Source organism: Dendrobium catenatum, unplaced genomic scaffold (genome assembly GCF_001605985.2).
Source record: "Dendrobium catenatum unplaced genomic scaffold, ASM160598v2 fragScaff_scaffold_847, whole genome shotgun sequence".
NCBI lineage: Eukaryota > Viridiplantae > Streptophyta > Magnoliopsida > Asparagales > Orchidaceae > Dendrobium > Dendrobium catenatum.
In genome coordinates, this window is record NW_021319309.1 from 2,482,233 (window position 1) to 2,509,536 (window position 27,304).

General features: G+C 33.3%; 2 protein-coding genes and 1 non-coding gene across 5 annotated transcripts; 1 reads left to right on the plus strand and 2 right to left on the minus strand.

Moving 5' to 3' along the window:
• The first annotated feature begins 5,650 nt into the window (after positions 1 to 5,650).
• LOC110113656 (ethylene-responsive transcription factor 1) lies at positions 5,651 to 7,781 on the plus strand. 3 transcript variants are annotated; one of them, XM_020846319.2, is made up of 3 exons: positions 5,651 to 6,191; positions 6,667 to 7,505; positions 7,600 to 7,781. In XM_020846319.2, exons 1-2 carry the CDS (start codon positions 5,933 to 5,935, stop codon positions 7,458 to 7,460), a joined length of 1,053 nt encoding a protein of 350 aa, XP_020701978.1. In that variant the 5' UTR covers positions 5,651 to 5,932; the 3' UTR covers positions 7,461 to 7,505; positions 7,600 to 7,781. The 3 variants fall into 3 exon arrangements, with proteins under 3 accessions (XP_020701978.1, XP_028552658.1, XP_020701979.1); XM_028696825.1 differs by having other exon boundaries at positions 5,654 to 6,191; positions 6,667 to 7,781; XM_020846320.2 differs by having other exon boundaries at positions 5,665 to 6,191; positions 6,670 to 7,781.
• A 2,021-nt stretch (positions 7,782 to 9,802) lies between these two features.
• On the minus strand, positions 9,803 to 24,459 carry LOC110113634. The gene is made up of 5 exons (XM_020846290.2): positions 24,296 to 24,459; positions 15,965 to 16,854; positions 15,608 to 15,808; positions 11,196 to 11,391; positions 9,803 to 10,208 (listed from the first exon to the last, which is right to left on the minus strand). The coding sequence occupies exons 2-5, from the start codon at positions 16,808 to 16,810 to the stop codon at positions 10,030 to 10,032; spliced, it is 1,422 nt and encodes a 473-aa protein (XP_020701949.1). The 5' UTR covers positions 16,811 to 16,854; positions 24,296 to 24,459; the 3' UTR covers positions 9,803 to 10,029.
• Positions 24,460 to 25,646: 1,187 nt separating this feature from the next.
• On the minus strand, positions 25,647 to 25,763 carry LOC114580190. The gene has a single exon (XR_003701510.1). It is a non-coding gene; the product is annotated as a U5 spliceosomal RNA (small nuclear RNA).
• Positions 25,764 to 27,304: the final 1,541 nt, after the last annotated feature.

Here is a 27,304-nt window from a genome sequence, read left to right on the forward strand (position 1 = left end):
TCATAAATTGTGATTTGAGCAAAAATAACTAAATATTTTCATCAAAATTTTATAAATATATCTTCACTTCACACATAAAAAGGTGATAATATAGGGAAAGAGTTCTTATATTTGAATAATCATGAAACTTTTTTCCATTGATCAGCATCAATGATCATTCTCGACAATCATTGTCTTTTGCTCGGTGCTGATCAACATCATGACTGTCGACATCCACGTCGTCACATGATCGACATCAGATATTCGTCATCATTTTTCAACAAACAACACTTATATTGACAATCACATGACTATCATAGTCGCCATTAGCTTACGCAAATGACTATCAGCACTTGATCGCTTTCATCAACTATTAACTAACATTGACGCCTGTCATTTATCTCTTTTTCTCCATCATTTTCAACAATTTTAATATAAGTTCGAGCTCGCAATTAATCTTGATGTTGTGATCTTAATTTCTCTACTCCAAGTGAAATGGCAAACTTTTGCAATCTTTGCCTTACACAGTGGATTATTTCAGTTGGATTTGGCCTCCTGATTTTTTTTCTATAAGATTTTGAAAGTAAAAAACGCTTGTACCTTGTTTGGGCTTCATTTATCCTTCAGTGTGTAAAATTTTGTGCAAGACTGAGATAAAAAATGTATATTATATTGTCATAATTTTTAAGGCACCTAACAACTATATCATTAATTATGACAATGATACTTAGATCATTTTGATATTATATTTCTATTAAACATTCAAAAAAAATTAATATGATAAAATGAAAGATAATATTATAATGATATTAAATTTAGACTTTGTATGGAATAGCTTTATTACAGTTTCTTAAAACAGTTTTCAAGTACAAAAATTAAAATTGTTATATTGAAAAGCTATTTTAAGAAGCAGTGAGAAAGTTGTCCCAAACAAAGCCTTAATCTAGGGACTGAGGCTTCATTTGGGACGGCTTTCTTCTTGCTTTTTAAAATAGTTTCTAGTACAAAAATTACTTGAATTTGAAATTTTTATACTAAAACCCCGTTTTAAAAAACAGTATAAAAGTTGTCCCAAAGGAAACCTAAAATGATCGCACTCCTAATATTGTTGATAGGTACAAAGAATCATCCAACTTTCATGGTGATGTTAGCACTGATGTATGGATGAAAGTTTTTGGTGGATCTTAAAAAGGCCAAGCAAAGGAACAATTATTATGTCCTCCGACCGGATGCAGAGGGCCAAGAAATTCAGTACACTTCGGTATAGGCGGCATTTTGCCTACGACCGAATGTTCATCTGCATCTTTACACCGGACCAAATAAAAGTTCCAAGCAAAGAAAGACATAATTAGTGAAATAAACAATTGAATACCAAAGAAAAAAAGGCACCAAATGTATATTCCATGAGCCCGCTCATATTAGCCTCTCTAACATATTCATTTTTACCAAGTTATTGTAATCTGCTACAAATTCGTATAATTTTTTTAAATCAAATTATTTATTAATCTCCTCCATGGAACTGAACTAGGAGCTGAAGGAGTGGGCTAGATGGATGTAGAGAAAGTAATTTTTTAATGATATGTTTGTGTTAATTTCTAGCAGCTTTATTTTTTAGATAACAATCATAATTTTGTTTGATTAATGCTTTCTCGTTGATTTTCAATAATATCTATGATGAAAAGTTGATTTTTCCAATTAGTGGCTAAGGCTTCGTTTGGGACAATTTTTTTACTGCTTCTTAAAGCATTTTTTTTTTTTTTTTTTTAACTTTATAAAAACATTGTAGTCATTCCAAAGAAGCTTCATTATAAAAGTTAAAAAAAAATTTTTTTTTTTTTTTTTGTGCTAAAAATGACTTTAAGAGGCAGTAAGAAAATCGTCCCAACTAAGCCTTAAGTTTCGTTTGGGGCAACTTTCGTACTGTTTTATAAAACAAAGTTTTAGTAGAATTTTTTTTTAAAAAAATTGTATTCCATGAGCCCGCTCATATTAGCCTCTCTAACATATTCATTTTTACCAAGTTATTGTAATCTGCTACAAATTCGTATAATTTTTTTAAATCAAATTATTTATTAATCTCCTCCATGGATCTGAACAGTTTTTTAATTTTTTTTTTTGTGCTAAAAATTGTTTTAAAAGGCAGTAAAAAAATCGTCCCAAACTAAGCCTTAAGTTTCGTTTGGGACAACTTTCGTACTGTATTATAAAACAAAGTTTTAGTACAAATTTAAAAAAAAAAAAATTGTATTAAAACTCTTGTTTTATAAATCAGTAAGAAAGCTAATTCAAACGAAGCCTTAGATTATTTTCTCAAGGCAACTTCACAACCAACTTTATAAAAACATTGTAGTCATTCCAAAGAAGCTTCATTATAAAAGTTAAAAAAAAATTATAATATTTTTTTTTTTGAAAGCAGCGAAAAGCATTGACAAATAGAAATTATGTTTGTGATCGAAAAAATAAAATAGAAAGAATGCAGTCGCAAACGAAGCTTAAATCAAATATTTTTTTAATTAATTAGCTACATAAATATCAAGTTAGTTATCAATGTGGAGTTCTTTTATCACTTAATAGTGAAATCTCTATTAATTTGATTGATTAGGAACCTTTTTCTAGATAAACTTTCAAGTTTTGCTTTCAAATAAAATTATTTATACCAAGCACCATGTTCAAGGTTTGGTGGCCGACCTATCAATTAGACCGGGTTTTTTTTTCAATTTTTTGACCGGTTTAGTGGACTTGGTGGCCACACTCCCCTTAAGTGGACGTCATTTTTCAAAATTGGGTTCTTTAGTAGGTAAAGGTTTAAGTAGATTTATAACACGTGCAATAAAAGTAAAACTAAATATTTGATCTCCCTATGGTCAATCAATAGCATTTAGTTGAATGTTACTTTTGAAAGCACATTAAGGCTTCATTTGGGACGGCTTTTTTACGGAGTTTTAAAACTCTGTTTTAAGAAGCAATAAAAAAACCGTCCCAAACGAAGCCTAAGACTGCTTGTCATTGGTTGATTTGCCCAAATAATATTCTTTATAAGTAATAAATATTGATGTAACAAAAAATGATTAAATATGGAGTTTGATAAATATTTTAAAGTATTTGCGTATTTGACTTTGAAGTTGTGAGAATTGATTTTGAGATCATTTAAATCTTATTTTTCTACAAACTTATTATTGAGATAATAAGATTTGATGAGAGAAGTCTAATGGTTTTTTAAATGCTTGAATATGAGGCTAATTGGTTGTATGCCTCATTCCTATTAGAAAAATGACTGAGTTGATGGTTGATTGTTGCTTAACTCCTAACATTTATCATCGATTATCATTTGATATTCACTATTTTTTAGAGTGATGGTGAAATAGATGGGAATATTATTAGTAGAATTCAAGTTGGATGGATGAAGTGGATGAATGCATCGAGCTTATTGTGTGACAGAAAAGTACCACTCAAACTTAAGGGAAAATTCAATAAGATGTTGGATAGATCTACAATGCTTTATGGCGCAGAATGTTGGCCATTCAAAGAGAAGCATAATATTAAGTTAAGTGTTGCAGAGATGAGAATGCTCACGTAGATTTAACTTATGTTAAGAAAGATAGAGGTAGACCTAAAAAGACTTGGCTAGAAAATATTAGAAATAACCTTTCTTTATTACATATAAATGATAATTTGACTCATAATTGGACACAATGGAGAAAAAGGATTCATGTAGCCGACTTCACGTATGATGTTGTTGTATCATTTGATATTCATTGACAACGAAAATATATCATTTATTAATTTCTAATAATTATCTTCAGAGTCTCTTGATCATTAACTCAGTTGGTGCACGGAATTTTTTGGTGGCGGTAAAATAATAAACTTACGTTTACCAACGAATATATTCTAGCACATAATAATTTGACATCAAATGTAGGAAGCAAATGAAGAGTGTAGAAGAAAATGCTTATTACAACTTAAAAGGACATCCATATTAACACCTCAGGCATGATTATAATCATATAACTTCTCTATTCCATCTACTAACGTATTAATGCAACCCCACTTCGTCCAAATTAGTATACAAATTTTCAATGATTTTTTTGTTTGTATTGTTAGAGTTTGCTCGAAGTCTTATTTAGATTGTAGTTTTAAGTGGATGTCATAATATTTTTTTATGAGTAGTTATAAGAGTGGCTATAGTAGAAATGGATATTGAGCAAATTACTAATTTTTTAGACTTCCTGAATTCTATAAGAAAGCTCTAAGAGAATGTTATATTTTTATATAATGCCTACGTGGGTACATAATAATAATAATAATAATATCTTGGAAGATGAGTTGGTTTAGAAGACCCATTGGGTACCTAATGTTAGCATCATTTTTTATCCAACCATCCCAAATTATCTTTCTATCTATAAATGTGCATCTACATATCAAATGCATCTAATTAGTCAAGACATTGCCCCCTCTTAATTTGAGTAGGTATGAAATGCACATAGTTTGGAGAAAGGCATTCAAATCAAAATCAAACACATGCACTTAATCAATCTTCATGCAAACAACATCATTATAGTTTGATTAAAAAGACTTTAGTTTGGTTGTGGTTTAATTAGTAGGTTGTGGTTTAATTAGTATCAAATGATCTAATTAGAATCTAACATAATTATAAGCTAAGCCCAAATGACTATTAAATTGGAAGTACTCAAACAAACCCAACATTAGCCAATGCATCAGTCTTTTGCCCCCCTCAAAGAAATGGTATATTTATGTGCTCTTAATAATAGCTCATGGCAGTATAATTTTTAACAAGAAAAAAGTTATGACCATAATTAGGGAAAGGGGATTGATTTGGGATGGAATTATGAGAGCTTATTTAATGCTAATAATAAGGTGATTACATAATTATATTTTGGAGTTTGCTGGATTTAACCTATTCTTAGATTATTTGGGCTCTAGCCAGCAGCTACAGATTTGGGAGAGGCGGATCTTCCTCTCCAATTGAAGATCCAATTGTATCTTCCATTTCTCTTTATAGTTCTTTCAATAAAAATTATTTTGAGGCGTTCTTCTTCCCGAATTTTCATATCTCATCCGTTAATTTTTATGAAAAATGCATTTACTTCCTATCAACTTACCAAGCAAACTTCTCATCTTTTGAATAAAAATATCAAGATAATTGTATCATCCATTAAGAGAAAAGGATGATCAATGCCTAGGAGTTGATTACTCACATTGTTTCCACATTTATGTAAGTTTAAATAATACTGAAATCAACCCCTCAAAATTTGAAAAAACTCTTCTATGAATTTTTTCTTCATTATACTCACTGTAATTATATATACTATGAAGATATTTTTCTTCATGGATAAATTCAAATTCATAGCTGGAAATGGCTGTTCATTTTAATTATTGTCCTAATTGAATTTCATTATAGTAAACATAGGATCACAGCTTCACATTTGAGCCAAGCCTCAACCTCTAAATAAGACAAAAAAGAAATGCCAGATGGATATAAAATTGATGCGTGAGAGTGACAGAATTAGAAGTATCTTTAATGGTTTCTTATATTTAGCTCTATCTTTTAGCAATACAATTTCTTATTAAATTCTTTTCCAACGATTTGCTTATGAAAGCTCAGCCCTTTTGCCCAACCAGAAACATCCATAGTGTTAATGGCAATGCCGTATGCCATTGATCATCCTGATTCATTGTATGCATAGTTTTAAACGTCACTTTAAAGAAAAAAAAAATGGAGTTTTTGACTGTTCCTTCTCTTTCTCTCTGTAAATAGGAAGAACGCGCAGCAATATTTTATCACCATTTTACTGTTTCCTTCATCTAGAAACCTTTACTATATTAAATCCAAACGCTGTCATCTTCGAAGAAAGGAGAGGTCTTTCAAGATTTTATTTTATTTGGCGTTCATTTTTACAGCTACATTCCTTTCTTGATTGCTTGAATTTTCATCATGTGCGGGGGAGCGTTGATTTCCGACTTCATCCCGTCGGCGAGGCAGCGGCGAGCGACCGGCGACTATCTATGGGCGGATCAGGGAAAGAAGAAGAAAAAGAGAAATGGTGGCCGGAAGATTAGTGAGGCGGAGTTCGACGATGACTTCGAAGCTGATTTCCGGGAGTTCAAGGACGAGGAGGGGGTGGACGAACTGGAGGAGTTTACTTCCGTCGAGCCCTACGCTTTCCGTCCAAAGCCGGCAACTTTATCACGAGGTGAGCACGGGAATGAGGAGAATTTTAGAAATAAAGTTCTTCATCTTTGATTATGCTTTCTTTTGGACTACTTTTTTTTTCTTTGAGATGATTTTTATTTGAGGATTACGGTGGAAGTTAGACGCAAATGATCTTTAGGACTTGGTTGATTGCTTGCAGATAGAGATTATTTGCCTACTTTATGCATCATTTTTTGTTCAATTGTTGCTGTATTTTTCCTTACAAATTAAGGACGAGGAACTTTCTGATGATGGTAGAAGAAAATTGAGAAGTTCCATATTTTTCCACCACTCTGTGTTCCAAATGCTCTTATTCACTAATCCATTTCATCAAAGAAATCTTAATAGAATAAACTTCGTCATAGATGAACTGCAATTAAGCCATCAATCACGAAAAATGAATACTGATTTGCTAACAATTACTCCTTAACTACGATTGTGTTCATTTTTTTTTTTTCTTGTTGTTTCCTGTGTAGTAGAGGATTCAGCTGTTCTGAAACGCTCTGAATTTGATGGAGATTCTGATAAATCATCCAAAAGGAAGAGGAAGAACCAGTTCAGAGGAATCCGTCAACGTCCATGGGGCAAATGGGCAGCTGAGATTAGAGATCCTCGCAAAGGAGAGCGAGTATGGCTAGGAACATTCGACACGCCGGAGGCGGCCGCCCGAGCTTATGATGCTGCAGCTCGTAAGGTTCGCGGTAAGAAAGCGAAGGTGAACTTCCCAGACGAAGCCTCCAAACCTGCTCAGAACCACCCTCCAAAACAAACTGTATCAAAAACATTGGAAGGAAACTCTACTGAGGAATTAAACTTCAATGAATCCTTAGATTGTTTCAGCAATGCAAATTACAATTTTTACTCTAGTTTAGGTATGTGTGAGGAGATTATTGAGCCTATGAAGCTTGAGAAGATATATTCTGAGCAGGAAAGCAACTCTTTAAATTGCTCAGATTATGGATGGGAAAATGAGTTCAAGAGCCCTGAGATTAGCTCAATTCGAGCTCCTACTGTTGGAGATCTTAAATCTGGATTCATGGAAGAAGGTGGAGAACATAAGAAACTCAAAACTAATTCTGATGATGATCTTAAATTTCCAGAAGATCTACCGGCTTTCGAGCCAAATATGAAGTTCTTGCCATTCTCTGAAGAAACCTTAGATGGATCACTTGATTCCCTTCTTGGCACTGAGATGATTCAAGATGGAACCCTAAACTTTATGGATCTTTGGAACTTTGAGGACATTCCCATATCTGAAAGTATATTCTAAATATATCTGATATCCTTCTGGGTCTCTGTAAATAAGGAGAAAAACGTAAGCTTCTCCTTGCTCTAATACATTTTCTAAACCTATTGGTTTCATTTTAATTTTGAAAGACTTTTTTGTTTTTTCCTATTTAATGTTTCAGAAACTTATGTTATGGAGATTATGGATAGCCAGAGCTGTTAGCCAATGGCTACCAATTTCATTGAAGCAGACTTTGGTTGTTATACTAATATATGTCTGTTGTTTTTGTGTTTTTAGAACTTGAATATGTGCGACTGATTTGCTGGTTATTTCAGAAACTAATGAAATGCTATTTATGGTGCCTGGTTGTTCTTGTTCTTGGAGATGCATACATTCTTAGGGTCTATTTGGGGATAAATTAATCTATGCGGACACCGGACGTCATCCGGAGACCAACCAGAACGCACCACGTCACTTTTTTGCTCTGTACTGGTGTTGGGTACCGAGTGACGTAGCGTGTTATGGCTAGCCTCCGGACCGTCCGATGTCCGCACAAAATAATTTCTCACTATTTGGGACAACTTTCTCTTTGCTTTGCTTTTCTACAAACATAATTTTTTTTGCTATTACTTTTTTGCTGTTTTTTTTTTATTTATTTATGTGATGTAAAGCTATTTTTTTACAATCAAAATAACTAAATTATTTTTCTTATTAATTACTTCACAATCAATTTTATAAAATAATGCACTCATCTCAAACAAGCTCTTAAGACTATACTTTGTTCTTCTGCAGTTAAATTACTGCAGCATTTAAATTACTGCAGCATGGTGTTCCTAGTGAAGTTAAGGCTTCGTTTGAGATAGCTTTCTTATTGCATTTTAAAGTTATTTTTTAGTTCAAAATTTTTAATTTTTTTACTAAAAGATACTTAAAAAAATCTTAAGAAAATCGTCCTAAACAAAGCCTAAAACATTTTGATGGCATGAGAAGAACAGCTCACCAACTATTCTTGCTTTTGGCTGTTGGAGGGTGTGACATTTCTGTCTGTGACATGACAAACAAGTTCTGTATATTTTTAGTTTATCAGATTTTATTTTTTGTGAGGAGCTGAAGGTGTTCTAAATGTTGATTTTATTACTTTAATTTATTTCTATTATGTTGGGCAATGAGTTGTTGATGGAAAAATATAATATATCTATAAAAGTTTAGATATTTTTTATGTTATACTGAAACCCAAAATCATGTTAAAATTCTAACCAACACTACTGATGAATCCTAAGATAAAATACATTTACATTAATTCCAATCTCTTCAACAAAGAGTTTTTCTATTTTTTTATTAGAGTTGGACAATAAATTGATAATTGAAAATCAACATTTAGAAATAGGAATAGAGGAAAAGATAGACTAATCTTCAATTAAAAAAACTAAGCCTATATATGACATATGGATTAGGATGATCAAAATATATCAAAAGAAAAGATTAGAATAAAACATTCTTATATATGAATCTTACATATACTGATATATGATGAAGATTAATTGGGTTTAAATGTTTTGCATTAGCTTTCCCAATCTTGAAAGAATTTAACTCCCACAAATGAAGTTTATAATATTCTCAAACTCTACATAAATGTACTTAGAGCACTACATATGTCGGCTAATAATCCTCTAAAAGGTTGTTTGGTTTGAAATAAACGGTGTAAAGAATTCCAAAGCAAGAGTTTGAAGAATATTGGTGTTTTGTTAGAAGTAAATCAAATGCTGTGTAAAGTTTTGGTGTATTTGAAATTCACCACTTAGTTCATTTTTTTGGGCAATTTTCAAAAACATTGAAACTTCAATGCCTGTAGCCAACTGTCATCACTACTTGCCATCGTTGCCGCCAGCCACCACCATCAACTATTACCACCATTGCCAACCACCACCACCATCGGCTCGCACACCGCCAACCGCCACCACTGATTGTTACCACCCGCCGCCATCACTGTTCGTCACTAACCATTCTATCTTTGAACATTAAACAACATTCATTTTATTTCAAGTCAAACAAAAAATAATAATTCCGTGCATTTATTTTAGTTATAGATGGGAAACCTCTCAAATATAAGTATAATCAAAACTTTATCTCCCTCATTAACTTCAACAAACTTCCTATGTTAACCAACAAGGATTTATATCTTCGGAAAATTATAAAGAACTTTTACAGAATCTCCTCATGGTCTCACATGCTTAGGGAGAATTATGTGTGAACAATATGGAAAATAACATCCAAACCTCAGGTCCGGCCACCAAAATTTATGGTCACCATCTCAATTTGGACTTCAATATGAGGGTAATAAGTAGTAAAACAAATCATGGAATTTAAGCACCAAATACAGATAGTAAAGACTGAAGAAGCAGCAAGTTTAATAAACACAACATTTATTTTGAACAAATGTACAAATAAGGTTCTGCAAGGCAGATTTTTTTTTTTTTGCCGAATTCTTAAATATATATACATCATCGGCTCCCATATCAGATATGAACAATTTCAGGAAGATGAATTTTCTAGTGGCTTATTTAACAAGACCAACAATTTTACCGTTAAAAAAAATATTTATAGTTGGTGGTCAAATACATGTATAAAGGTCATGGAGAGCAGAATACAGTGGACCTGCAGCCTTTGGTCTCTCCACTGTCCCCAGTAAAATGTCTGTCGTAGTCAGATAAGGGTCACCATAGAAACGAAGGTTCGCATCCATCCTTGTAAAAACAATGTTTCCTTCCATTGAGACCCCAATAAAAGCACCTGGTACAGTTTTCAATGAAAATTAGACAACATGCGAATAAGAAAATGATAGGAAGTGTTGATGCACTTTTTCTCGAAATCAACGAACGACAATAAGAAATTAGAAAGAAAAACACACCAAAACTATTTTTATTACAAGATATAAGAAAGAAAATAGCAAGATACATATGGATCTTCAATTCGAGAGGAAGATCTAGCTCTCTCAAATCCCTAGCTTCCGGCTAGAGCCCAAATAACATAGGAAATTCTAATTTCAGCAAACTCCAAACATAATCTTGAGATCATCCTATTGTTAGTCTTAAATAAGCTCACATAATTCCATCACAAATAATCCCCTTTTTCCTAAATAACTCTCTCAAATTTGAATTCAAATTAGATTTATTTCCCTGATTAATTCCCTCCCAATTATAATTAACTTTCATAAATAATCCCCTTAATTTCTCATCCTCTTTCCTAGATAATTCTCTCTTAAATTTTGAATTCAAATTAGATCTCTTGTCCTAAATAATTCCATCTCAATTGTAATTAAAACATTCCTAAACAATTCCCCTTTGATTAAGAACCTTCCTAAATAGTTCCCTCTTAATTAGGAAACTTCCTAATTCCCTCCCAATCAAATTGGCCGGTCTATCAGAAAATTCACTGATGAATATTGCTGAAACAAGAAATTGGATTGACTAGTGAAGTTTTAACATATATCACCTAAGCAGTTGTGAAGACAAGGGAATGATTGTGTAACAAGAGTAAAATCACAAAGACAAAAATTCTACTTGAAAACAACATTCAAGCCTCTCTAACGTGGCCAAAAACATAAAAAGGGTACCTAGATAAGATCAGTAGATGATATAGGTTTCGTTTGGGTGACTTTCTTACTGCTTCTTAAAGTAGCTTTCTAATATAAAATTTTTAATTTTTTAACTAAAAAACTGTATTAAAAAGCAACAAGAAAGCTGTCTCAAAGGAATCCTGTATGAACAGAAATAATACCTTTGCTGCAGCTGTATGTATAGCAGACACCACGTCCTCGATCCCCAGCCCGGAGATCTGCCTCCAAAACCCTGCCAATTGGCCCTGCTGCAGCACTTATACCTGCTCCAAGCGAAAAATGCATTTGACTGCAAAATGTTTTCACAGTTTCGGAGTCGTGAAGCACAGCAATGAAGTCCATGAGTTCCCCTCCTATCTACATAACAGAGTTACATGATAAGCCACTTCATTCTTAAAATAAAACTGTCTCAAATTTATAAGCCACTTCATTAGGTGCGCAATGATTATCAGTTGCAATCTAAAATTTATTTCAACAAAACAATAAAACTGTCCTCCAATCTGCATGTTCATGACAGCTTAATATGTAGGTTAAAAAGTTAAACAATAGAGAAAGCACAAGTAGGTTGAATTGAGCAAAAATGGCAAAAATAATTATCACCATCACCAGTCTCATCCTAACTATCTGGTTTCGACTTAAATAATTTACTATCTGCCTCTTCCAACTTTTATTAGGCCTCCATGATGTGTAGATTTTATCTTCCCAGCAATCAACTTAATACCTTATTAGAAAATTTCAATGACTTTGTAGTGAAAGCCCTAGGTGATTTGTTGAGATGTAGAGATTATTTCATCTAAAATACCTGCTCAAATCCCCAATTATTTGAGCCAAATTTATTATATATTGTTATTCGATATGTTATCCAAGCTCAACCCTCAAATCTTGCAAATCTGAAGCTAGATTTTGTTACTGAACTTGGGGCCTAAACTTTTAATCTAATTAATTTGTTTCCACCTCCTCAAACTATTGCAGCAGTGGTCTTTACTCTTTAGCCAACTCCAAATAGATTGTGGCTTGAGGTGAGCTTCATGGAGGTTCAACAGCAAGTTTTCAATGGGAAATGACAGATGAGGTCGACAGAAGCCAAGATTGGGGAACAATGACTAGTCCTTGTTGAAGAGAATGCCGTCATTGCTAATGATAGAGAAACTGTTCACCATGGTCTCAAAAAGATTGTAGTTGGAGTTGAATAAGAAAGGAGAAAATAAAACTTAAAATATCCATAATATTATATACATTGTGTATAAGTTTTAGTTTCTTTAATGGGTTAAGCTTCTTCTGACTGATTGGGGTTTTATGGAAAAGAAAAGGCGGAAAAATAGAGGGAATAATAAGAAAATACCAAGCAGATAAAAATCAAAGGGAAAATATTTGAGAGCAAATAATGTAAAACGTAAATATCTCTGAAACTGCCAGAAACTACTCTCTATACTATCATGGATGAAAGCAAACTTCGTATAAATCTTTATCATCCTTTTCTAGCATTTTTTCATATAGATTTTATTTCTCATTCTCATTTTGAGATTACTTTCACGAGTGCACTTATCCTAAATTATTGGTATCGAAGCTAGGCTTAACGGTCGGTTGGGAAAAGTACAATGACATAGGAGGACATGGAAGATAAAAATCAACAAGTTTAATGGTAAGGATTTTGGATACTAAAAGATGAATAATTGCATATCAAGGATTACACATATCAGAAAAAGCTGCATCAAACTCTCTTTGGCACAAAGCCCACTACCATGAGTTAAAAGACTGGGATCCCCTAGACAGACATGCATGACACTATTGTTGCTTTCAAATGAGAAGACTGCATATATAGTGATGAAAGCTAGTCAAACATGTACTAAAATCTTTCACTGATAAATAAATCATATCTAATGAAAATTATTTTGAATCTCAAGATAATTGAAAACATTTCCACATCAGAGCATGTAAATGCATTCAATATGATAACAAGTTGAGCTTGTTATCAATGCTTAGAGAGGGCTGGTGCGTAATTGTGATGGAGATCAACAATTCATGTGGCCAGTTGAAAACCAATGACGTTAATGAATTGATCTTAAGTGAAGGACACTAGAAGATGAGAAATAGGTGAAGGATCTTTTTCCTCAAATCCACACAAGGACTTAATAATTAACTATTCCTCAAGAGATTACAGAAAAGCTCATCTTGTGAATGATGACCCGTGAACATTATGATTATTGCTGATGTGCACGCCCCATAGTTCATTGGATGAAATTTATTATGGCATGTACAAGATTGGAACTCGAGACTTTGGCAATGCCCTTAACAATCAGGCTAGCTAGCAACCTAAAAGACACATTATAGGTAGAAGAGGAAGTAGTTCTCTATCAAGACAACTAGATAAATAATGCTAAATCTCTCCTTTTAGCACTTATACTGGGAAGGTGATAACTGGCATCAAACAAAAAGACAATATGGCAACTTAAACACCGTAGCAACAAAGGAACAGTGTATGAAAGAGAGAAGTTATATGTGCAAGTAGGCATGCCAGCACAAATGCTACTGAACCTAAAAAAGCAATTTAAAAATAAATAACTTTGTCAAACGGGAGTTACTAAATATAGTATAGTGTCGCAGAACAGACAAAATTTTAGAATCAAAGGAGGAGCATAAAAGGCAAAGAATATGGTAGGTTGATTTGACAAATTTACAACTGATGTGCTGAATTTACACAATGCCTTGGTCAATCCCCGTGGTTAATTGAGGGAGGGTGCAACAAAAAAATGATTTTCTCTTAACAATACATTGAAAGTTTGATCTTTAAATGGGACAATACTATTGAGGTGTGGACCTTAATTTTCTCTAAAATCTCAAACTTATTCAAATAATGATATTCAAATTATTGCTCAAACTCAAGCCTCAAGTCTCTACAAATCTAAAGCTAGATTTTATTGCTTAACCTCAAGCCTAAACTACTAACCTAATTAGTTTTTTCCACCGCCTCAAAGCACTGCATGATAAATAACAAAGTAATTGTGATCATTAGTCATATCAACTACACAGACAAACCAAACTAAAGAAACTTTCTCAACTGAAGCACTATAATTGAAAGAAGATCTATAACCAAGAGTGGCCAATGAACAGACAACAAACAGAGGTGATCACAAGGTTGGTGATCTCACCCAATGGTGACAAGCGTAGGTCCAATGACTCATTAGTTGGAGAGTTATGATATGAACCAATTGGGAGGAAAACACTAGCAGTTGAGGTAAGGAGACCATTGTAATGACAATCCTTGGTATGCATGGAAGAGCAAGTCATTTACGATGAGTGTCAAGGAGGTTCATCAAGGTCCTAAACAGGTTTTTGACGACAGTGAACAGAGGAGGCTGACCACAGTCAAAAGAGGAGGCTTGCAAATGGTCCTTGTTGAAGTTGATGGTGTCCTTGGCAAAGTTATAAATCAACAAGGTCTCAATTTGATCTGTGTTCACAGAGACGTAGAAGGATTGTTTTGGGTTGGAAAAGAATGAAGAATATAGAACTAATATTTTTTTATTCCTTTCGTTGGATAAGTTTCTTCTAACTCATTTGAATTTTATTTGAAGTTTGAGTTGGCTTAAATATTAAACAAATAAAGGAAAATAGAGAAAACAAGAAGAAAAATAAAACAAGAGAAAAATGATAGTTAGACAAAACAGAGATGGAGAATATTTAAAGGCAAATATTGCATCTTTTACACATCTCTGAAACTAGTGAAAAATACTAATCCTTCTATGCAGATGTGAACGTAGGTGTACTTTGCTAAACCGTGTAAATACATCTCCACTTTTCTAGATATTTTCCTTTTAAATTTTATTTCCTATTATTGTTTCTTTTTTCCCTTATGTGCACACTTGCCCCAACAAGATTCTCACAGGTAGTACTGTGTCAAGGTAAACATTCAAAAATAGAAAAGTAGATATGCTTATGATTGGACAAGGCAATGCTTTTTTTTTATATCATTATTTCCATATATCTGTTTGATCCTTTTCCAAACTTCTATGCAGGGAAAGATATGCTTCAAATAGTTTTAAACAAGGATGGTGAAAGCAACATAATAGATTGAAACATTTTAGAAATCTTCATGGTAGCATGTTTAAATTAAATATCTAAGCATCGAACAATTCAATTCAATTTATACTTGAACCCACACAGGTTCATAAGAGTGATATCTAAATTAAATATATCAAATCACTCTTATCAGATTTGATATGACTAGAAATAAAATGAGGGGAAAATAAACCATAAATAAAATCTCAGGGGAAAAAAATCATTAAGCACCTTAAAAATTGGAACTGTCTAAAAATCTATATCTTTAATTCCAAGTCTAAAGTAGGATATAGGTGTTCCGAGCCAAATCTTTAATGCATGGAACTAACATTGTTACTATGCATGATAAATACTAGCTTTTTCCACAGAATATTACCAAAATAATTAAGTAACTATAGAAACCAACTGAATTCCCCAATAAGCCCATCAATGTTACACTAGATACTAGATCATAATTCTAAATATTAATGCATGATGTATTAGCAAAGATTGATGTCATTTCCTGCACAATTACCTGAGCTCCCCATCCCAGACCAACAGATAGTATGGCAGATGGAGCAGACCACGTTCCATCCGCCCTTCGAGATACCACGAGACCAGTGCCAAACTTGTATGAAATTATAGTGCCAGCTTTAACCATTGTTAGAATGGCAAGCCCTTTCGCATCCTTTAAGACAGCTTGGGGAATGGACTTATCAGGAGTTAGTCTAGCAACCTGCAGATTCATCAATAGCATTGTAAGCGCACATAGTCAACTTCACTAGAATTTATTATGCAAATCTCAGAGAAGATCACAAGATGTACGTTGAAATTATACAGATCATAAGCAAATACTTCAAATAAAAGATAAATGAAATCACTAATGGCTCACCTGTGAGTAACCCCTCAAAGTATTAGCTGCCTTGTATATTTCATGTTCCATTGACAAACCCAAAGGTAAATTCAACCATGCTCTAGTGCAGGTCCAGTCAGTAACATCATGTTTTGCAGACTGGACGGCATTGCTAATTGAATTTATCAATATACTCTGCAAAGGATCAAGCCTATCAAAACAAATATCACAAACTCTTTGAGGGTCTCGCATATGAAATTTAACAGGCAACAAGCACCTCCCCTTTGTGCATGCTCTGCAGAAGACACCACCGCAAAACCTACAATGATGTCTTCCCCGCGTAAGAGCTGTAAAAGGAGAAGAGCATTGCATGCAGACTATAGTGGTACTATCTGGCAACCATTCTGGAGGCTCTGCTTCAAGTACATCTCTATATGCACTGTAATTGATAGATTCTGGCTCAAGTAATGGTGGAGCACTTGGTGTACAGACAGATGAATGCAAATAGCTCTCGCCATCCTTTTCATAGCCAATAAATGACACACTCGAGCAGAAATTCTGTTGAGGTTGAATGCTAGCAAGACCTTTACTGCGTCCTGTTAGAATTGCAGCTATTCCACTTATTACGTTTTTCAAATTCACTTCAGGCTCAGCCTTGGATCGTTGTGCTGAGTCATAGTGTTCTTCTTCTGAACCATATCCATCAACAAAGTCAGATTCATCTGCAAATGAATACTCATAATCTCGACTAAATGTTCTTGGCCCTGATTGGAGAGTATGATCTCCCATGACACCCTGAGAATTATGGGTAAAGTTTTTCTTGTACTGGTTCTCTTTGACATTAGAAAGTGATGAAAATGAAACTATTCTTTCAGATGCAGCCATATGAACTTTCACTTATCAAGCTCAAGCATAAAATGGTACTTTCCCTGTAGATTATCACATAACTATTTCAGGTAATTACAAAAAAATGCTCTATTGACACCAAATATGACCCAATAAACTTATCATATCCAAGTCTTTCTAGGTTAGCTATCAGATTTTACCATCGACAATTTCCTTACTCCCATACTCACTTTTCTATGGTGACCTACAGTAAATAAGTAATACTTTGGCATATATGCCAAAGAACTGATTACTGAACATAAATGAACAAGTACAATAACTCACATCCTAAACTAATCTGTTAGTGTGTTAATACACACACAGAAAGAAATTAGTCAATTACACACCATTCTCCAAGCAAACCAATAAATATAAACACATACAGAGCAACTAATTCAAACATGGCCAAAAATTTTTACTTAAAACATCAATCATGTCTACCAATGGATCTTTTCAAATGCACATTTAACTAGATGTCCTGCAAGTGCTGTTGACATCGATTTTGCCGATAATTGGGCTTGGAGAGTTGACTTGGTCAAATTGACCAAGCCAGACCCCAAGACCCTCTCCAATAGGTTCAGTGGGTCAGACCCAACCTACTGGACCTAGTCTTGGGCCTTGGGTCAACCTAGTTGACCAAGTCAACCAGGGTTGACCACCTAGCCCGCCCATTAAGAGCTCAAATCAATTTTAAATCATTTTAAACCCTTTCTTGAGCTCGAGCCTCCTCCCCATGGACCTAATTGACTGATTTGACCAAGTCAAATGTTGACTTGGTCAAATCAGGTCATAGATAGGTCATAATAGCCTATTTTATTGCAATTAAGACCTAATTAATGGGAATTAAAACCTCCCCTTGATTTGAAATTGGAACCACGGCCTCTCTTGCTCTGAATTCCCTCCAAATCAACTCTTGATTAGATCTAGACCGTTCCCTTGGACTCCATCCGTTTAAATACCCAAAAATTAGGTCAAGGGATGGATCTTTTTGCAATTGCTCTCTCTCCAGACTTCCACAGACTCTAAAATCTCTTGTGGGAGTTCCTGGAGTTCCCCACGACCTTCCCCCACCGAATCCCGACGAATCCCACTCGCCGGCGGCGAGATTCCGGCGACCTAAGGCCAAATCCGTCCAAGGCTTCGATCCACTTGATCCTGGGCTCGTTGGTTCGTGATTTCAACTAGGAAAACTTACGAGGACAGTCTACAAGTGCAACCGTACAAAGATTTTGAAAATCAACGGTTAGATCCTCTTAAAACCCTTAGAAAAGGCTAAACACTTAGATCTAAATAGATATCTTTACATTGTGTTTCGATTAAAAAGTTTAGCCCCCACGATTTCTGTTCATATCTAGGTTCTGTGTTTAAAATTTCACAAATTTTGGTTGAGTATCGAGGGAGAACGAAGCCAAAACCCTTTAGGGTTTCGGGTCTCGCCGGCGATCACTAGCCGATCTCAGCCGTCGTCTCGCGATAGACGGTCGTGATCAAGCCTCTCCGCGGTTTGGCTTAACGCGGATTTTCGTCGCCATTCGCGGACTACGTGGCAGATCTGGACGTCCGCCCGAACCGCGCGGGATGACGGTCCTGATTCGTGCTGACTCATTCAAGTGACGGCGCGGTCCCGCTGCAATCATCCGCAGTGATGGCGCCAATGATTGCTGGGCGCAATCATTGGCCGAACCGCGGTCAATGAACGCGCGCCACGTGGCGCCGCCGTCTGATTTTATTAAAATAAATATAGAAAATTATTTTAAAGCTATTTTACTTCCAAAAATCACAGAAAATTCATTTTTCGTCCGATTTCGCGTACAATACCTCGTTTTGTTCGTATTTCATTTTCTACACTATAAAAATTTTATAAAATAATGTATATATTTTTTATTATTAATAAACAGTAAGATCTTTTAATTATTTATAATTATATTATTTATTTATATCTATAATTATTTTTAATAATTATTATCATACTATTATATTTTTATTGTATATTTTACTGTTTTGTTTTAATTATTATTATTATTATATATAAAAATTGTATTTTCAATAATACTAGTTTAATTTTTTGATTATTTTAAGTATTAAAATAGTATTAACAACTAAAATATTATTATTATTATATATGTATATGTTTAAATTACTTTAAATTTTCAGAACTATTAAAATTATTTTTTTATGATATTAATATATATATTAAATATTATTTATTTTTTATTATTCAAATCAATTTATTGTATTTAAACTTCAGAAAATCAGTATTCTGTTTTTTAATCCGCTGTCGACGCACAACACCTTGATTTGAACGTATTTGAATTCTGCACATTCTGGAACTAGTTTTACTTGAAAGTTTTAATCTGCCTGCAGTTACTTTGAAAACAGCCAATTTTACTATTTTAAAACTATTTAATTATTGTCTTTAAACTTTGAATTGCGTATTTTCGTTTTTAAGTCTGTTTTGATGCATAGCACTTGTTTTGGGTGTATTTTGAATTCTGCAATAGTTGAGGAGACTATTTTAGATAAAATATATATTATATTTTCTGTTATTCAAATAAACAGTAAAACAGCATTAGTTATAAAAATATTCTTTTATGGTATTTAAACTTGTAAATTGCATATCTTTTTCGTTTTAAATCGATTTTTGTATAACCCATCGATTTTTCAGAAAAACGTGTATTTTATTTTGAAACCATTTCCAGTCACTGATTTTGGCTGTTTTGGCAGATCATGTTTGAATTTGATTATTTGAGTATTTTTGATATGGAATATTGATTATAACATTATTTTCAGATATCAACTATTTTCAAATAGTTTTGAGGCGTCGATTGAGTAATCAGTGGGTCTCCCCTATATTTATGTAATTATGAATTGAACCTATTTTTAAATTAAATATTTTCAAAGATTATATTATATACAATTATTTTGAGTATTTGCGAATTACTTTATGTTATTTAAATTCCTAATTCCGGGAGATCCCTATTTCATGAAATTTTAGACATGGGTTTAGATATGAAGCAATCATGGGGGAGAGGATTAGTGGGTGATTGAGTTCCAATCTTCACTAATTATTCGTTTTTAGGTGTCTTTCCTTTTATTTTTCGTAGATTGCATGTGTATGTCGCACCACGAGCACTTGGCTTAGGCTCTCCTAGGTCAACAAATTTTTTATACTCCTTAGTCTAAGGAGAGCTTAAGCAAGTGCTCGTGGTGCGACCTACACATACAATCTACGAAAAATAAAAGGAAAGACACTAACAAGGAATTAGTGAATAATTGGAATCAATCACCACTAATCCTCTCCCCATGATAGCTCTTCATATCTAGAACCATGTCTAAAATTCATGAAAGGTGGATCTCCCGGAAATTATGAATTTAATAACATAAGTAATTTCGCAAATACTCAAAATATTGTAAAATATATATAATCTTTGAAAAATAGTTTAATTTAAAAATAGGTTAATTCATAATTACTAAATATAGGGGGACACTGATTACTCAATCGACGCTCAAAACGATTTGAAAATAGTTTGTATCCTGAATATAATTGTTATAATCAATATTCATATCAAAAATACTCAAATAATCAAATTCAAACAGTGATCTGCCAAAACAGCCAAAATCAGTGACTGGAAATGATTTCAAATAAAATACACGTTTTTTCTAAAAAGATCGATGGGATTAAGCAATAATTCTGATTTAAAACGAAAAGATATGCATTTACAAGTTTAAATACCATAAAAGATATTTTAAACTAATGCTGTTTTACTGTTTTTTGAATAACAGAAAATATAAATATAATTTTTATCTAAAAAATAGTCTAACTATGCAAATTCAAAATACACAAAAAAGTGTTGTGCATCAAAATCGACATAAAAGAGAAATTACGCAATTTCAAAATTTAAAGACAATAATGTAAATAGTTCAAAATAGTAAAATTGGCTGTTTTCCAAAGTAATGCAGGCAGATCAAAACTTTCAAGTAAATTAGTTCGAAATGTGCAGAATTCAAATACGTCTCAAATCAGGGTGTTGTGCGTCGACAGCGGATTAAAAACGAGAAAGTAGATTTTCTGAGTTTAAATACAATAAATTGATTTAAATAATCAAAAATAAATATATTTAATATATAATTATTATAATTAATCAATAAAATAAAAAATAATTTTTTTAATAGTTCTGGAAATTTAAGTAATTTAAACATATACATATATAATAATAATAATATTTTAGTTGTTAATACTTTTTTAATACTTAAAATAATCAAACAATAAACTAGTATTTATTATGAAAATACAATTTTTTTATATATAATAAATATAATAATAATAAACAGTTAACTAACAATCAAATAATAATTAGTATGATAATAATTATTAAAATAATAATATGTAATAATTAATTAAGATAATTATTAAATAATAAAAAGAGTATCTTATTGTTTTATTAATAATTAAAATATATACATTGTTTTTTTATAAAAAAAATTTTATAGTGTAGAGAATGAAAATACAAACAAAACGAGGTATTGTTACGCGAAAAATCGAACGAAAAATAATTTTCTGTGATTTTTTGAAGTTAAAATAGCTTTAAAAATAATTTTCTATATTTATTAATAAATCAGACGGCGCGCCATGTGGTGCGCGTTCATTGTACCCGCGGTTCGGGCCAATGATTGCGCCGCCAGCAATCATTGGCGGCCAATTACGCGGGATGATTGCAGCGGGACCGCGCGTCACTTGAATGAGTAAGCACGATTCAGGAACGTCGATCGCACGGTTCGGGCGGACGTCCAGATCGTGGCACGTAGTCCTCGGATTGGCGAGCGAAAATCGGCAGTTAAGGCCAAACTGCGAAGAGGTTTGATCATGCGTCTATCGCGAGACGGACGTTGAGATCGGCCCTAGCTGATCGCCGGCGATACCCGAAACCCTAAAGGGTTTTTTGGCTCGTTCTCCCTCGATACTCAACCAAAATTTGTGAAATTTTAAACACAGAACCTAGATATGAACAGAAATCGTGGGGGCTAAACTTTTTGATCCGAAACACAATGTAAAGATATCTATTTAGATCCTAAGTGTTTAGCCTATTCTAAGGGTTTTAAGAGAATCTAACCGTTGGATCTTCAAAATCTTTGTACGGTTGCACTTGTAGACTGTCCTCGTAAGTTTTCGTAGTTGAAATCACGAACCAACGAGCCCCGGATCGAGTGGATCGAAGCCTTGGACGGATTTGGCCTTAGGTCGCCGGAATTTCGCCGCCGGCGAGTGGGATTCGTCGGGATTCGGTGGGGGAAGGTCGTGGGGAACTCCAGGAACTCCCACAAGAGATTTTAGAGTCTGTGGAAGTCTGGAGAGAGAGCAATTGCAAAAAGATCCATCCCTTGACCTAATTTTTGGGTATTTAAACGGATGGAGTCCAAGGGAACGGTCTAGATCTAATCAAGAGTTGATTTGGAGGAAATTCAGAGCAAGAGAGACCGTGGTTCCAATTTCAAATCAAGGGGATGCTTTAATTCCCATTAATTAGGTCTTAATTGCAATAAAATAGGCTATTATGACCTGATTTGACCAAGTCAATGTTTGACTTGATCAAATCAGTCAATTAGGTCCATGGGGAGGAGGCTCGAGCTCAAGAAAGAATTTAAAATGATTTAAAATTGATTTGAGCTCTTAATGGGCTAGGTGGTCAACCCTGGTTGACTTGGTCAACTAGGTTGACCCAAGGCCCAAGACTAGGTCCAGTAGGTTGGGTCTGACCCACTGAACCTATTGGAGAGGGTCTTGGGGTCTGGCTTGGTCAATTTGACCAAGTCAACTCTCCAAGCCCAATTCTCGGCAAAATCGAGGTCAACAAGTGCATTAACCTTGTAATGGAATGCAAATAAAAAGGTCACAAGTTGAGATCATTCATCTACTAGATTAAAGTTGATGCAATGTCAATGAATCATCATAAAAAATTTACACTTATCATAATAAACTCAAAAAAATGTACCTCATAGAATACTTTTGAATCATACAACAAAATTTACCATCTATTTCCTTACATATCATCATTATAATACACCCTACATAGCATAAGTTTATAGATATAACCAAATCCCTCCTTGAACTCACAAAATTTACCAGCTATTACAGTCAACTCACAAATTAAACAACACTTAGTTGCATCTGACCACCACACCAAATTCACATTCACTTTAGGTCACATTCAATTTATGATGCATCGTACAGCTCGATAACATATTTGCAAACACCATTCCTTATCATTGCATTGAGAGAAAGAAATATGTGCAAGATGCATATTATCTTTCTCATCTCCAATGTAATTAGTAATTTGGCAGAAGTTAAAAAGTAAGCAAGAATCTTGGTGCATAAATAGAGTTCAAGATCCCCAATGAAATACAAAAATTATTCCAATCATTTCTCCTCTTTTCAAATCAAAATCTTGCAACCAAGCCAATTCATTCACTAGCATAAACCGCCCACCATTTTTTGTTATGTTCTTAACATCTAAGTAAACTGATCATTCATCTGCTTAGTTCCCAACATTACCATAAGATCTTTCATTGATCATTACTCATACTCATATAAAAGAAATTGAAGATATCAAGAAACCGAAAAACAATTCACATAATTTCATATGATAATATTGACAGAGTTTACAAAAAAGCTCATGTTTCAATTAAAGTTTAAGCCTTGATCAAGGGGCTAACAGATGTTTCAGATAGAAAACAGGACTAACAAAAATGAGAAAATCCCTACTTAAGCAAGAATTGTCATCCTAATCAAAATCAACTAGACCAGAAACTCAACTCAATGAAAAAAAAAAATCTAAAAAACAAAGAAACCACTTGCAATTCACAAGAAAAATAAGATAATAATATGCTGGGTGAATTTTTCATTTTACCCACAAAGTTAATGAACACAATAAAAGTTCAAAAGCAGACCACCTGCACTGATCCTTCATTCCTTCTATACGTGTATCTATACATTGATATCACAAACCTCGGATATTAAGGAAGGGATAGAAACAGGAAAGAAAAGATGGAAAAGTTACCGCCACACAAAACCCTTAAACAGGTCAAAAGAATAAGAATCGCATCATCATGATGATGATGGAACAGAATCAAACGAAGCAAAACTCACCAATGGATTGGATGGCTAGAGAGATGCTATTTTGTTCCAAATCAAGCAGATAAAGACATGGAAACTGGTTTTTCTTTCTTATAAAACTACCGTGAAGACGCAGAAAGCGAACGCCGTGTTATAAACATTAGACCACGCAAAATGATGCGCAAAAAATGATTTTTTTTATAAACATCTTACGGATGATTCTTGCTCTCTCCCCAAAATCGATACCTTCTGTTCTTTGTATAATATCACCAAAGCGATTCGAATAAATTAAAAAAGATAAAAATACCACTAAGGTTTCGATTTACCCGAAGAAGGGAAAAGAGAAAACGGAAAACAGAACACAAAAAACGCACCTAGCGCCAGGGTAAGAGCAAGCGGAGACCAGGCGGTGACGACCGGAGAACAGCGAGGGGACGGCGAAGAGAGAGAAGAGACGTCAAGTAGAATCGCGGACAGCTAAACTAGGGCACGACTATGCCTTTGCGGGCAAGATTAGATATCGTGACATCAAGGGATAGAAATATTAAAAGAATTTGGAGGGATGAAGGATAATGTTATATTTCATCATCAATAAGTAATTTATATGCATACTATTTATATTATTATTATAAAAAACATATAATTCATCTCTTATTTCTCAATTTTATTTATTTTACTAAAGTTAAAAGATTTTTTTGTCTTAACTTTATGTGAATAAAAACACCATGCATACAAATAAAATAAACAAGAATTTTCACTTAAAAACTTTGAAAGTAAAAATATTATGCATAGGGGGTGTAAACGAGTCGAAGTCTGAGTATCTGTTTAATCGAGTTAAGTTTTTTTAGTTCTAATTGAGCTCGAACTCGACTTGTATTAAGGTTGAGCTAATGAGCTATCGAGCCGAGCCAAATTAAGCTCGAGCTCATTTAATAAACAAGCTCAAGAATTAGCTAGAGATCGAATTCATTGATCAAGTATTAGAAAGAAGAGTAGTGAGCTCAATCAAAACAGCGAAATAAAAATTAGGGCAGAGCTTAGGAAAAACCAATGAGAGTCGATAGGTGTATGAAAATGTCATTTCAAATGTAAAAAAATTAACCATTTTATTGATCTAATGGAGATTCCAATGGGCATGAAGTTCAACATTTTTTTTTTTTTCATAGACATTCCAACTAGTTTAATTGTGAAATAAAAGATTTGATATCAATAAGAGGCAAAGGAGAAGAGCATTAAATATTATGGAGAGGAAAAAAGAATGCTTACCAAGAAATTCATTAGGCAGATCTGCAATCATAGGAGAACCATTATAAAAGCTGAAGAGGCTAAAATAATTGGAGAAGATACCTACCAGAGGAGACAGTAGAGAGGAAGAAGAAAAGTTCGGGCAAGCTGAAATCGAACGCGAATAGGAAACGCCGAAACGGAGGCTTAAATGGTCATTCATTTGCTTAAATGAAATATTATTGTGTTTAAATCAACTAATTAGTTTAAATTTTGTAATTAATTGTATGTAATATGTGGTGGATTCTATAAGAGCAGTTGGTCACGGATTATGTAATAGTTGTTTAATAGGTTGCCGGATTTCTTAATTAAATTCAATTAATATGGTATAATTTTTTAAGTAATAAAAATTATAATGCAATTTAAAGAGCAATTTAAAGAGCCGTTTAAAGTAATAAAAAATATAGTACATTCTTTTTTATTATTTTTTTTTTTAAGTTGGGATCTCTTCAGCGAGAACCCTGAAAAAATTGGCGTATGCTGCTTTATGTGACGAGCACACGGTATTCTTTAGTAAAAGGCGAAAGAATGATTCGCTCTGTGCTCATCACACAGCTGAGTAATTTTTTTATTTTATTTTATTTTTTTCTTTTTTCTTTCTTTTAAACAAAGGGCTAGGATAATTTTTGAAGAAATAAAATGGAAGGAAAAGATTTGCTAGGGGTGGAAACTCAAGCCCCATTTATAATAAATAGTATATATTATAGTCTAAATGATCATATGATCTATATCTATCATATACAAAAAAAGTTACATAATAAAAATGTGGTAAGTCAAGATAAAGTGTATTTTTATTGATTTGATAAATATTAAATTAATCAAACTAAAAATCATTAGAAAAAGTGCAAGGTTTTAGGCTACCTACTATGATTAGAAGATTTTTCCTAATTGGAGCAACAGACATAAACAACCCGAAGCAGTTCTCTCTCTTCTCCCTCTCTCCCTTTTCCCCCTTCCCCTCCTCTATTCCTTTCCTTCCCCTGGCAAGCTCAATGGTTGGATTGGGGGAGGGTGGCTGAGTGGAGGAGAAATCTATATTTTTTTTTTCAGTGTCTAGTGTCGCGACTCTCTGATGACCCACCGTTGTAGTGCTGCATATAAAACAATGTTGTGCCGTAGTGCCACATCAACATTGCTGCGCTGAATTATTTCCGAAAAATTATTAGAGTTAGCAATGCCTCCCAGTGTCACTGTGCTCTTGTTCAAATTTCCATATTTTCATTTAAACATTATTTTCAAAATTTCCAGGTTATTATAGTTGGGCGGTAGTTAGATATGAGTGTTCAAGCTATGGTTTTTGTGGTTGTGCTATAGTTGAGCTTTGAGATATTTCAAAAATCAAAACTTTAAGCTCTATTAAATATTAAGCTAATTGTTATTCTCATATTGAGAGTGTGGGTCTATTTATAAATTTTTAAAATGTTCTCCTTTGTAAATATAGCCAAAATGCGAACATTCTCTATTAGACAACTATATTGATTTACTTTATCATATAGCATTCTTTCAACATTTAGGTTCTTTAATGATGCCGAAAGTAAGATATCATGAACTAGTTGGATTCAACTTGGTAAGATGTCAATTTGATTATGAGCATACAAAATTCAAACATCTAATTAAAATCCTAAGTTTATAACCATGTTTTAAGCACTTGAGCTTGATTGTTTTGGACTCAAATCTAATTACTTTTAGGGTTATTGGGTTTATCTCATCGGCCCAATCAGTTTGACTGTAAATTTGTTGAAATTAGTGTTCATATAGTATATAATTGAATTTTGAAAAATTTCCACATCAATTTGACATGAGATTTGTGCCAAATCAAGCTATTTTTTCTATGAGATATCAAACTTCAATATTTAAATTTTAGGCATACATAACATCTATACTATGATCTAAATAAAGGTTTATTAATTTCTTAATACATTATACCACTACATATGATCATTTGGACTTCAAGTGGATCATTATCGTCTAGACAAGACGTTTAATTTGCTTATAAGTTTACTTAAATTAGTATTCGTATGGTCTTGATTTTAATTTTGAAAGTTTCAAATTCAAATATGCCTCAAGATTCATGTCCCATCTAGTCTATTTTTGGTAAC

Excerpts from the sequence above, each read along its gene's own strand:
- LOC110113634 (XM_020846290.2), bottom strand. The coding sequence starts at position 16,810 with ATGGCTGCATCTGAAAGAATAGTTTCATTTTCATCACTTTCTAATGTC. Across the intron at positions 15,809-15,964 it reads CTTTGAGGGGTTACTCACAG|GTTGCTAGACTAACTCCTGA; the intron begins GTGAGCCATTAG and ends ATGAATCTGCAG. Across the intron at positions 10,209-11,195 it reads TACATACAGCTGCAGCAAAG|GTGCTTTTATTGGGGTCTCA; the intron begins GTATTATTTCTG and ends AAACTGTACCAG.
- LOC110113656 (XM_020846319.2), top strand. The coding sequence starts at position 5,933 with ATGTGCGGGGGAGCGTTGATTTCCGACTTCATCCCGTCGGCGAGGCAG. Across the intron at positions 6,192-6,666 it reads GCCGGCAACTTTATCACGAG|TAGAGGATTCAGCTGTTCTG; the intron begins GTGAGCACGGGA and ends TTTCCTGTGTAG.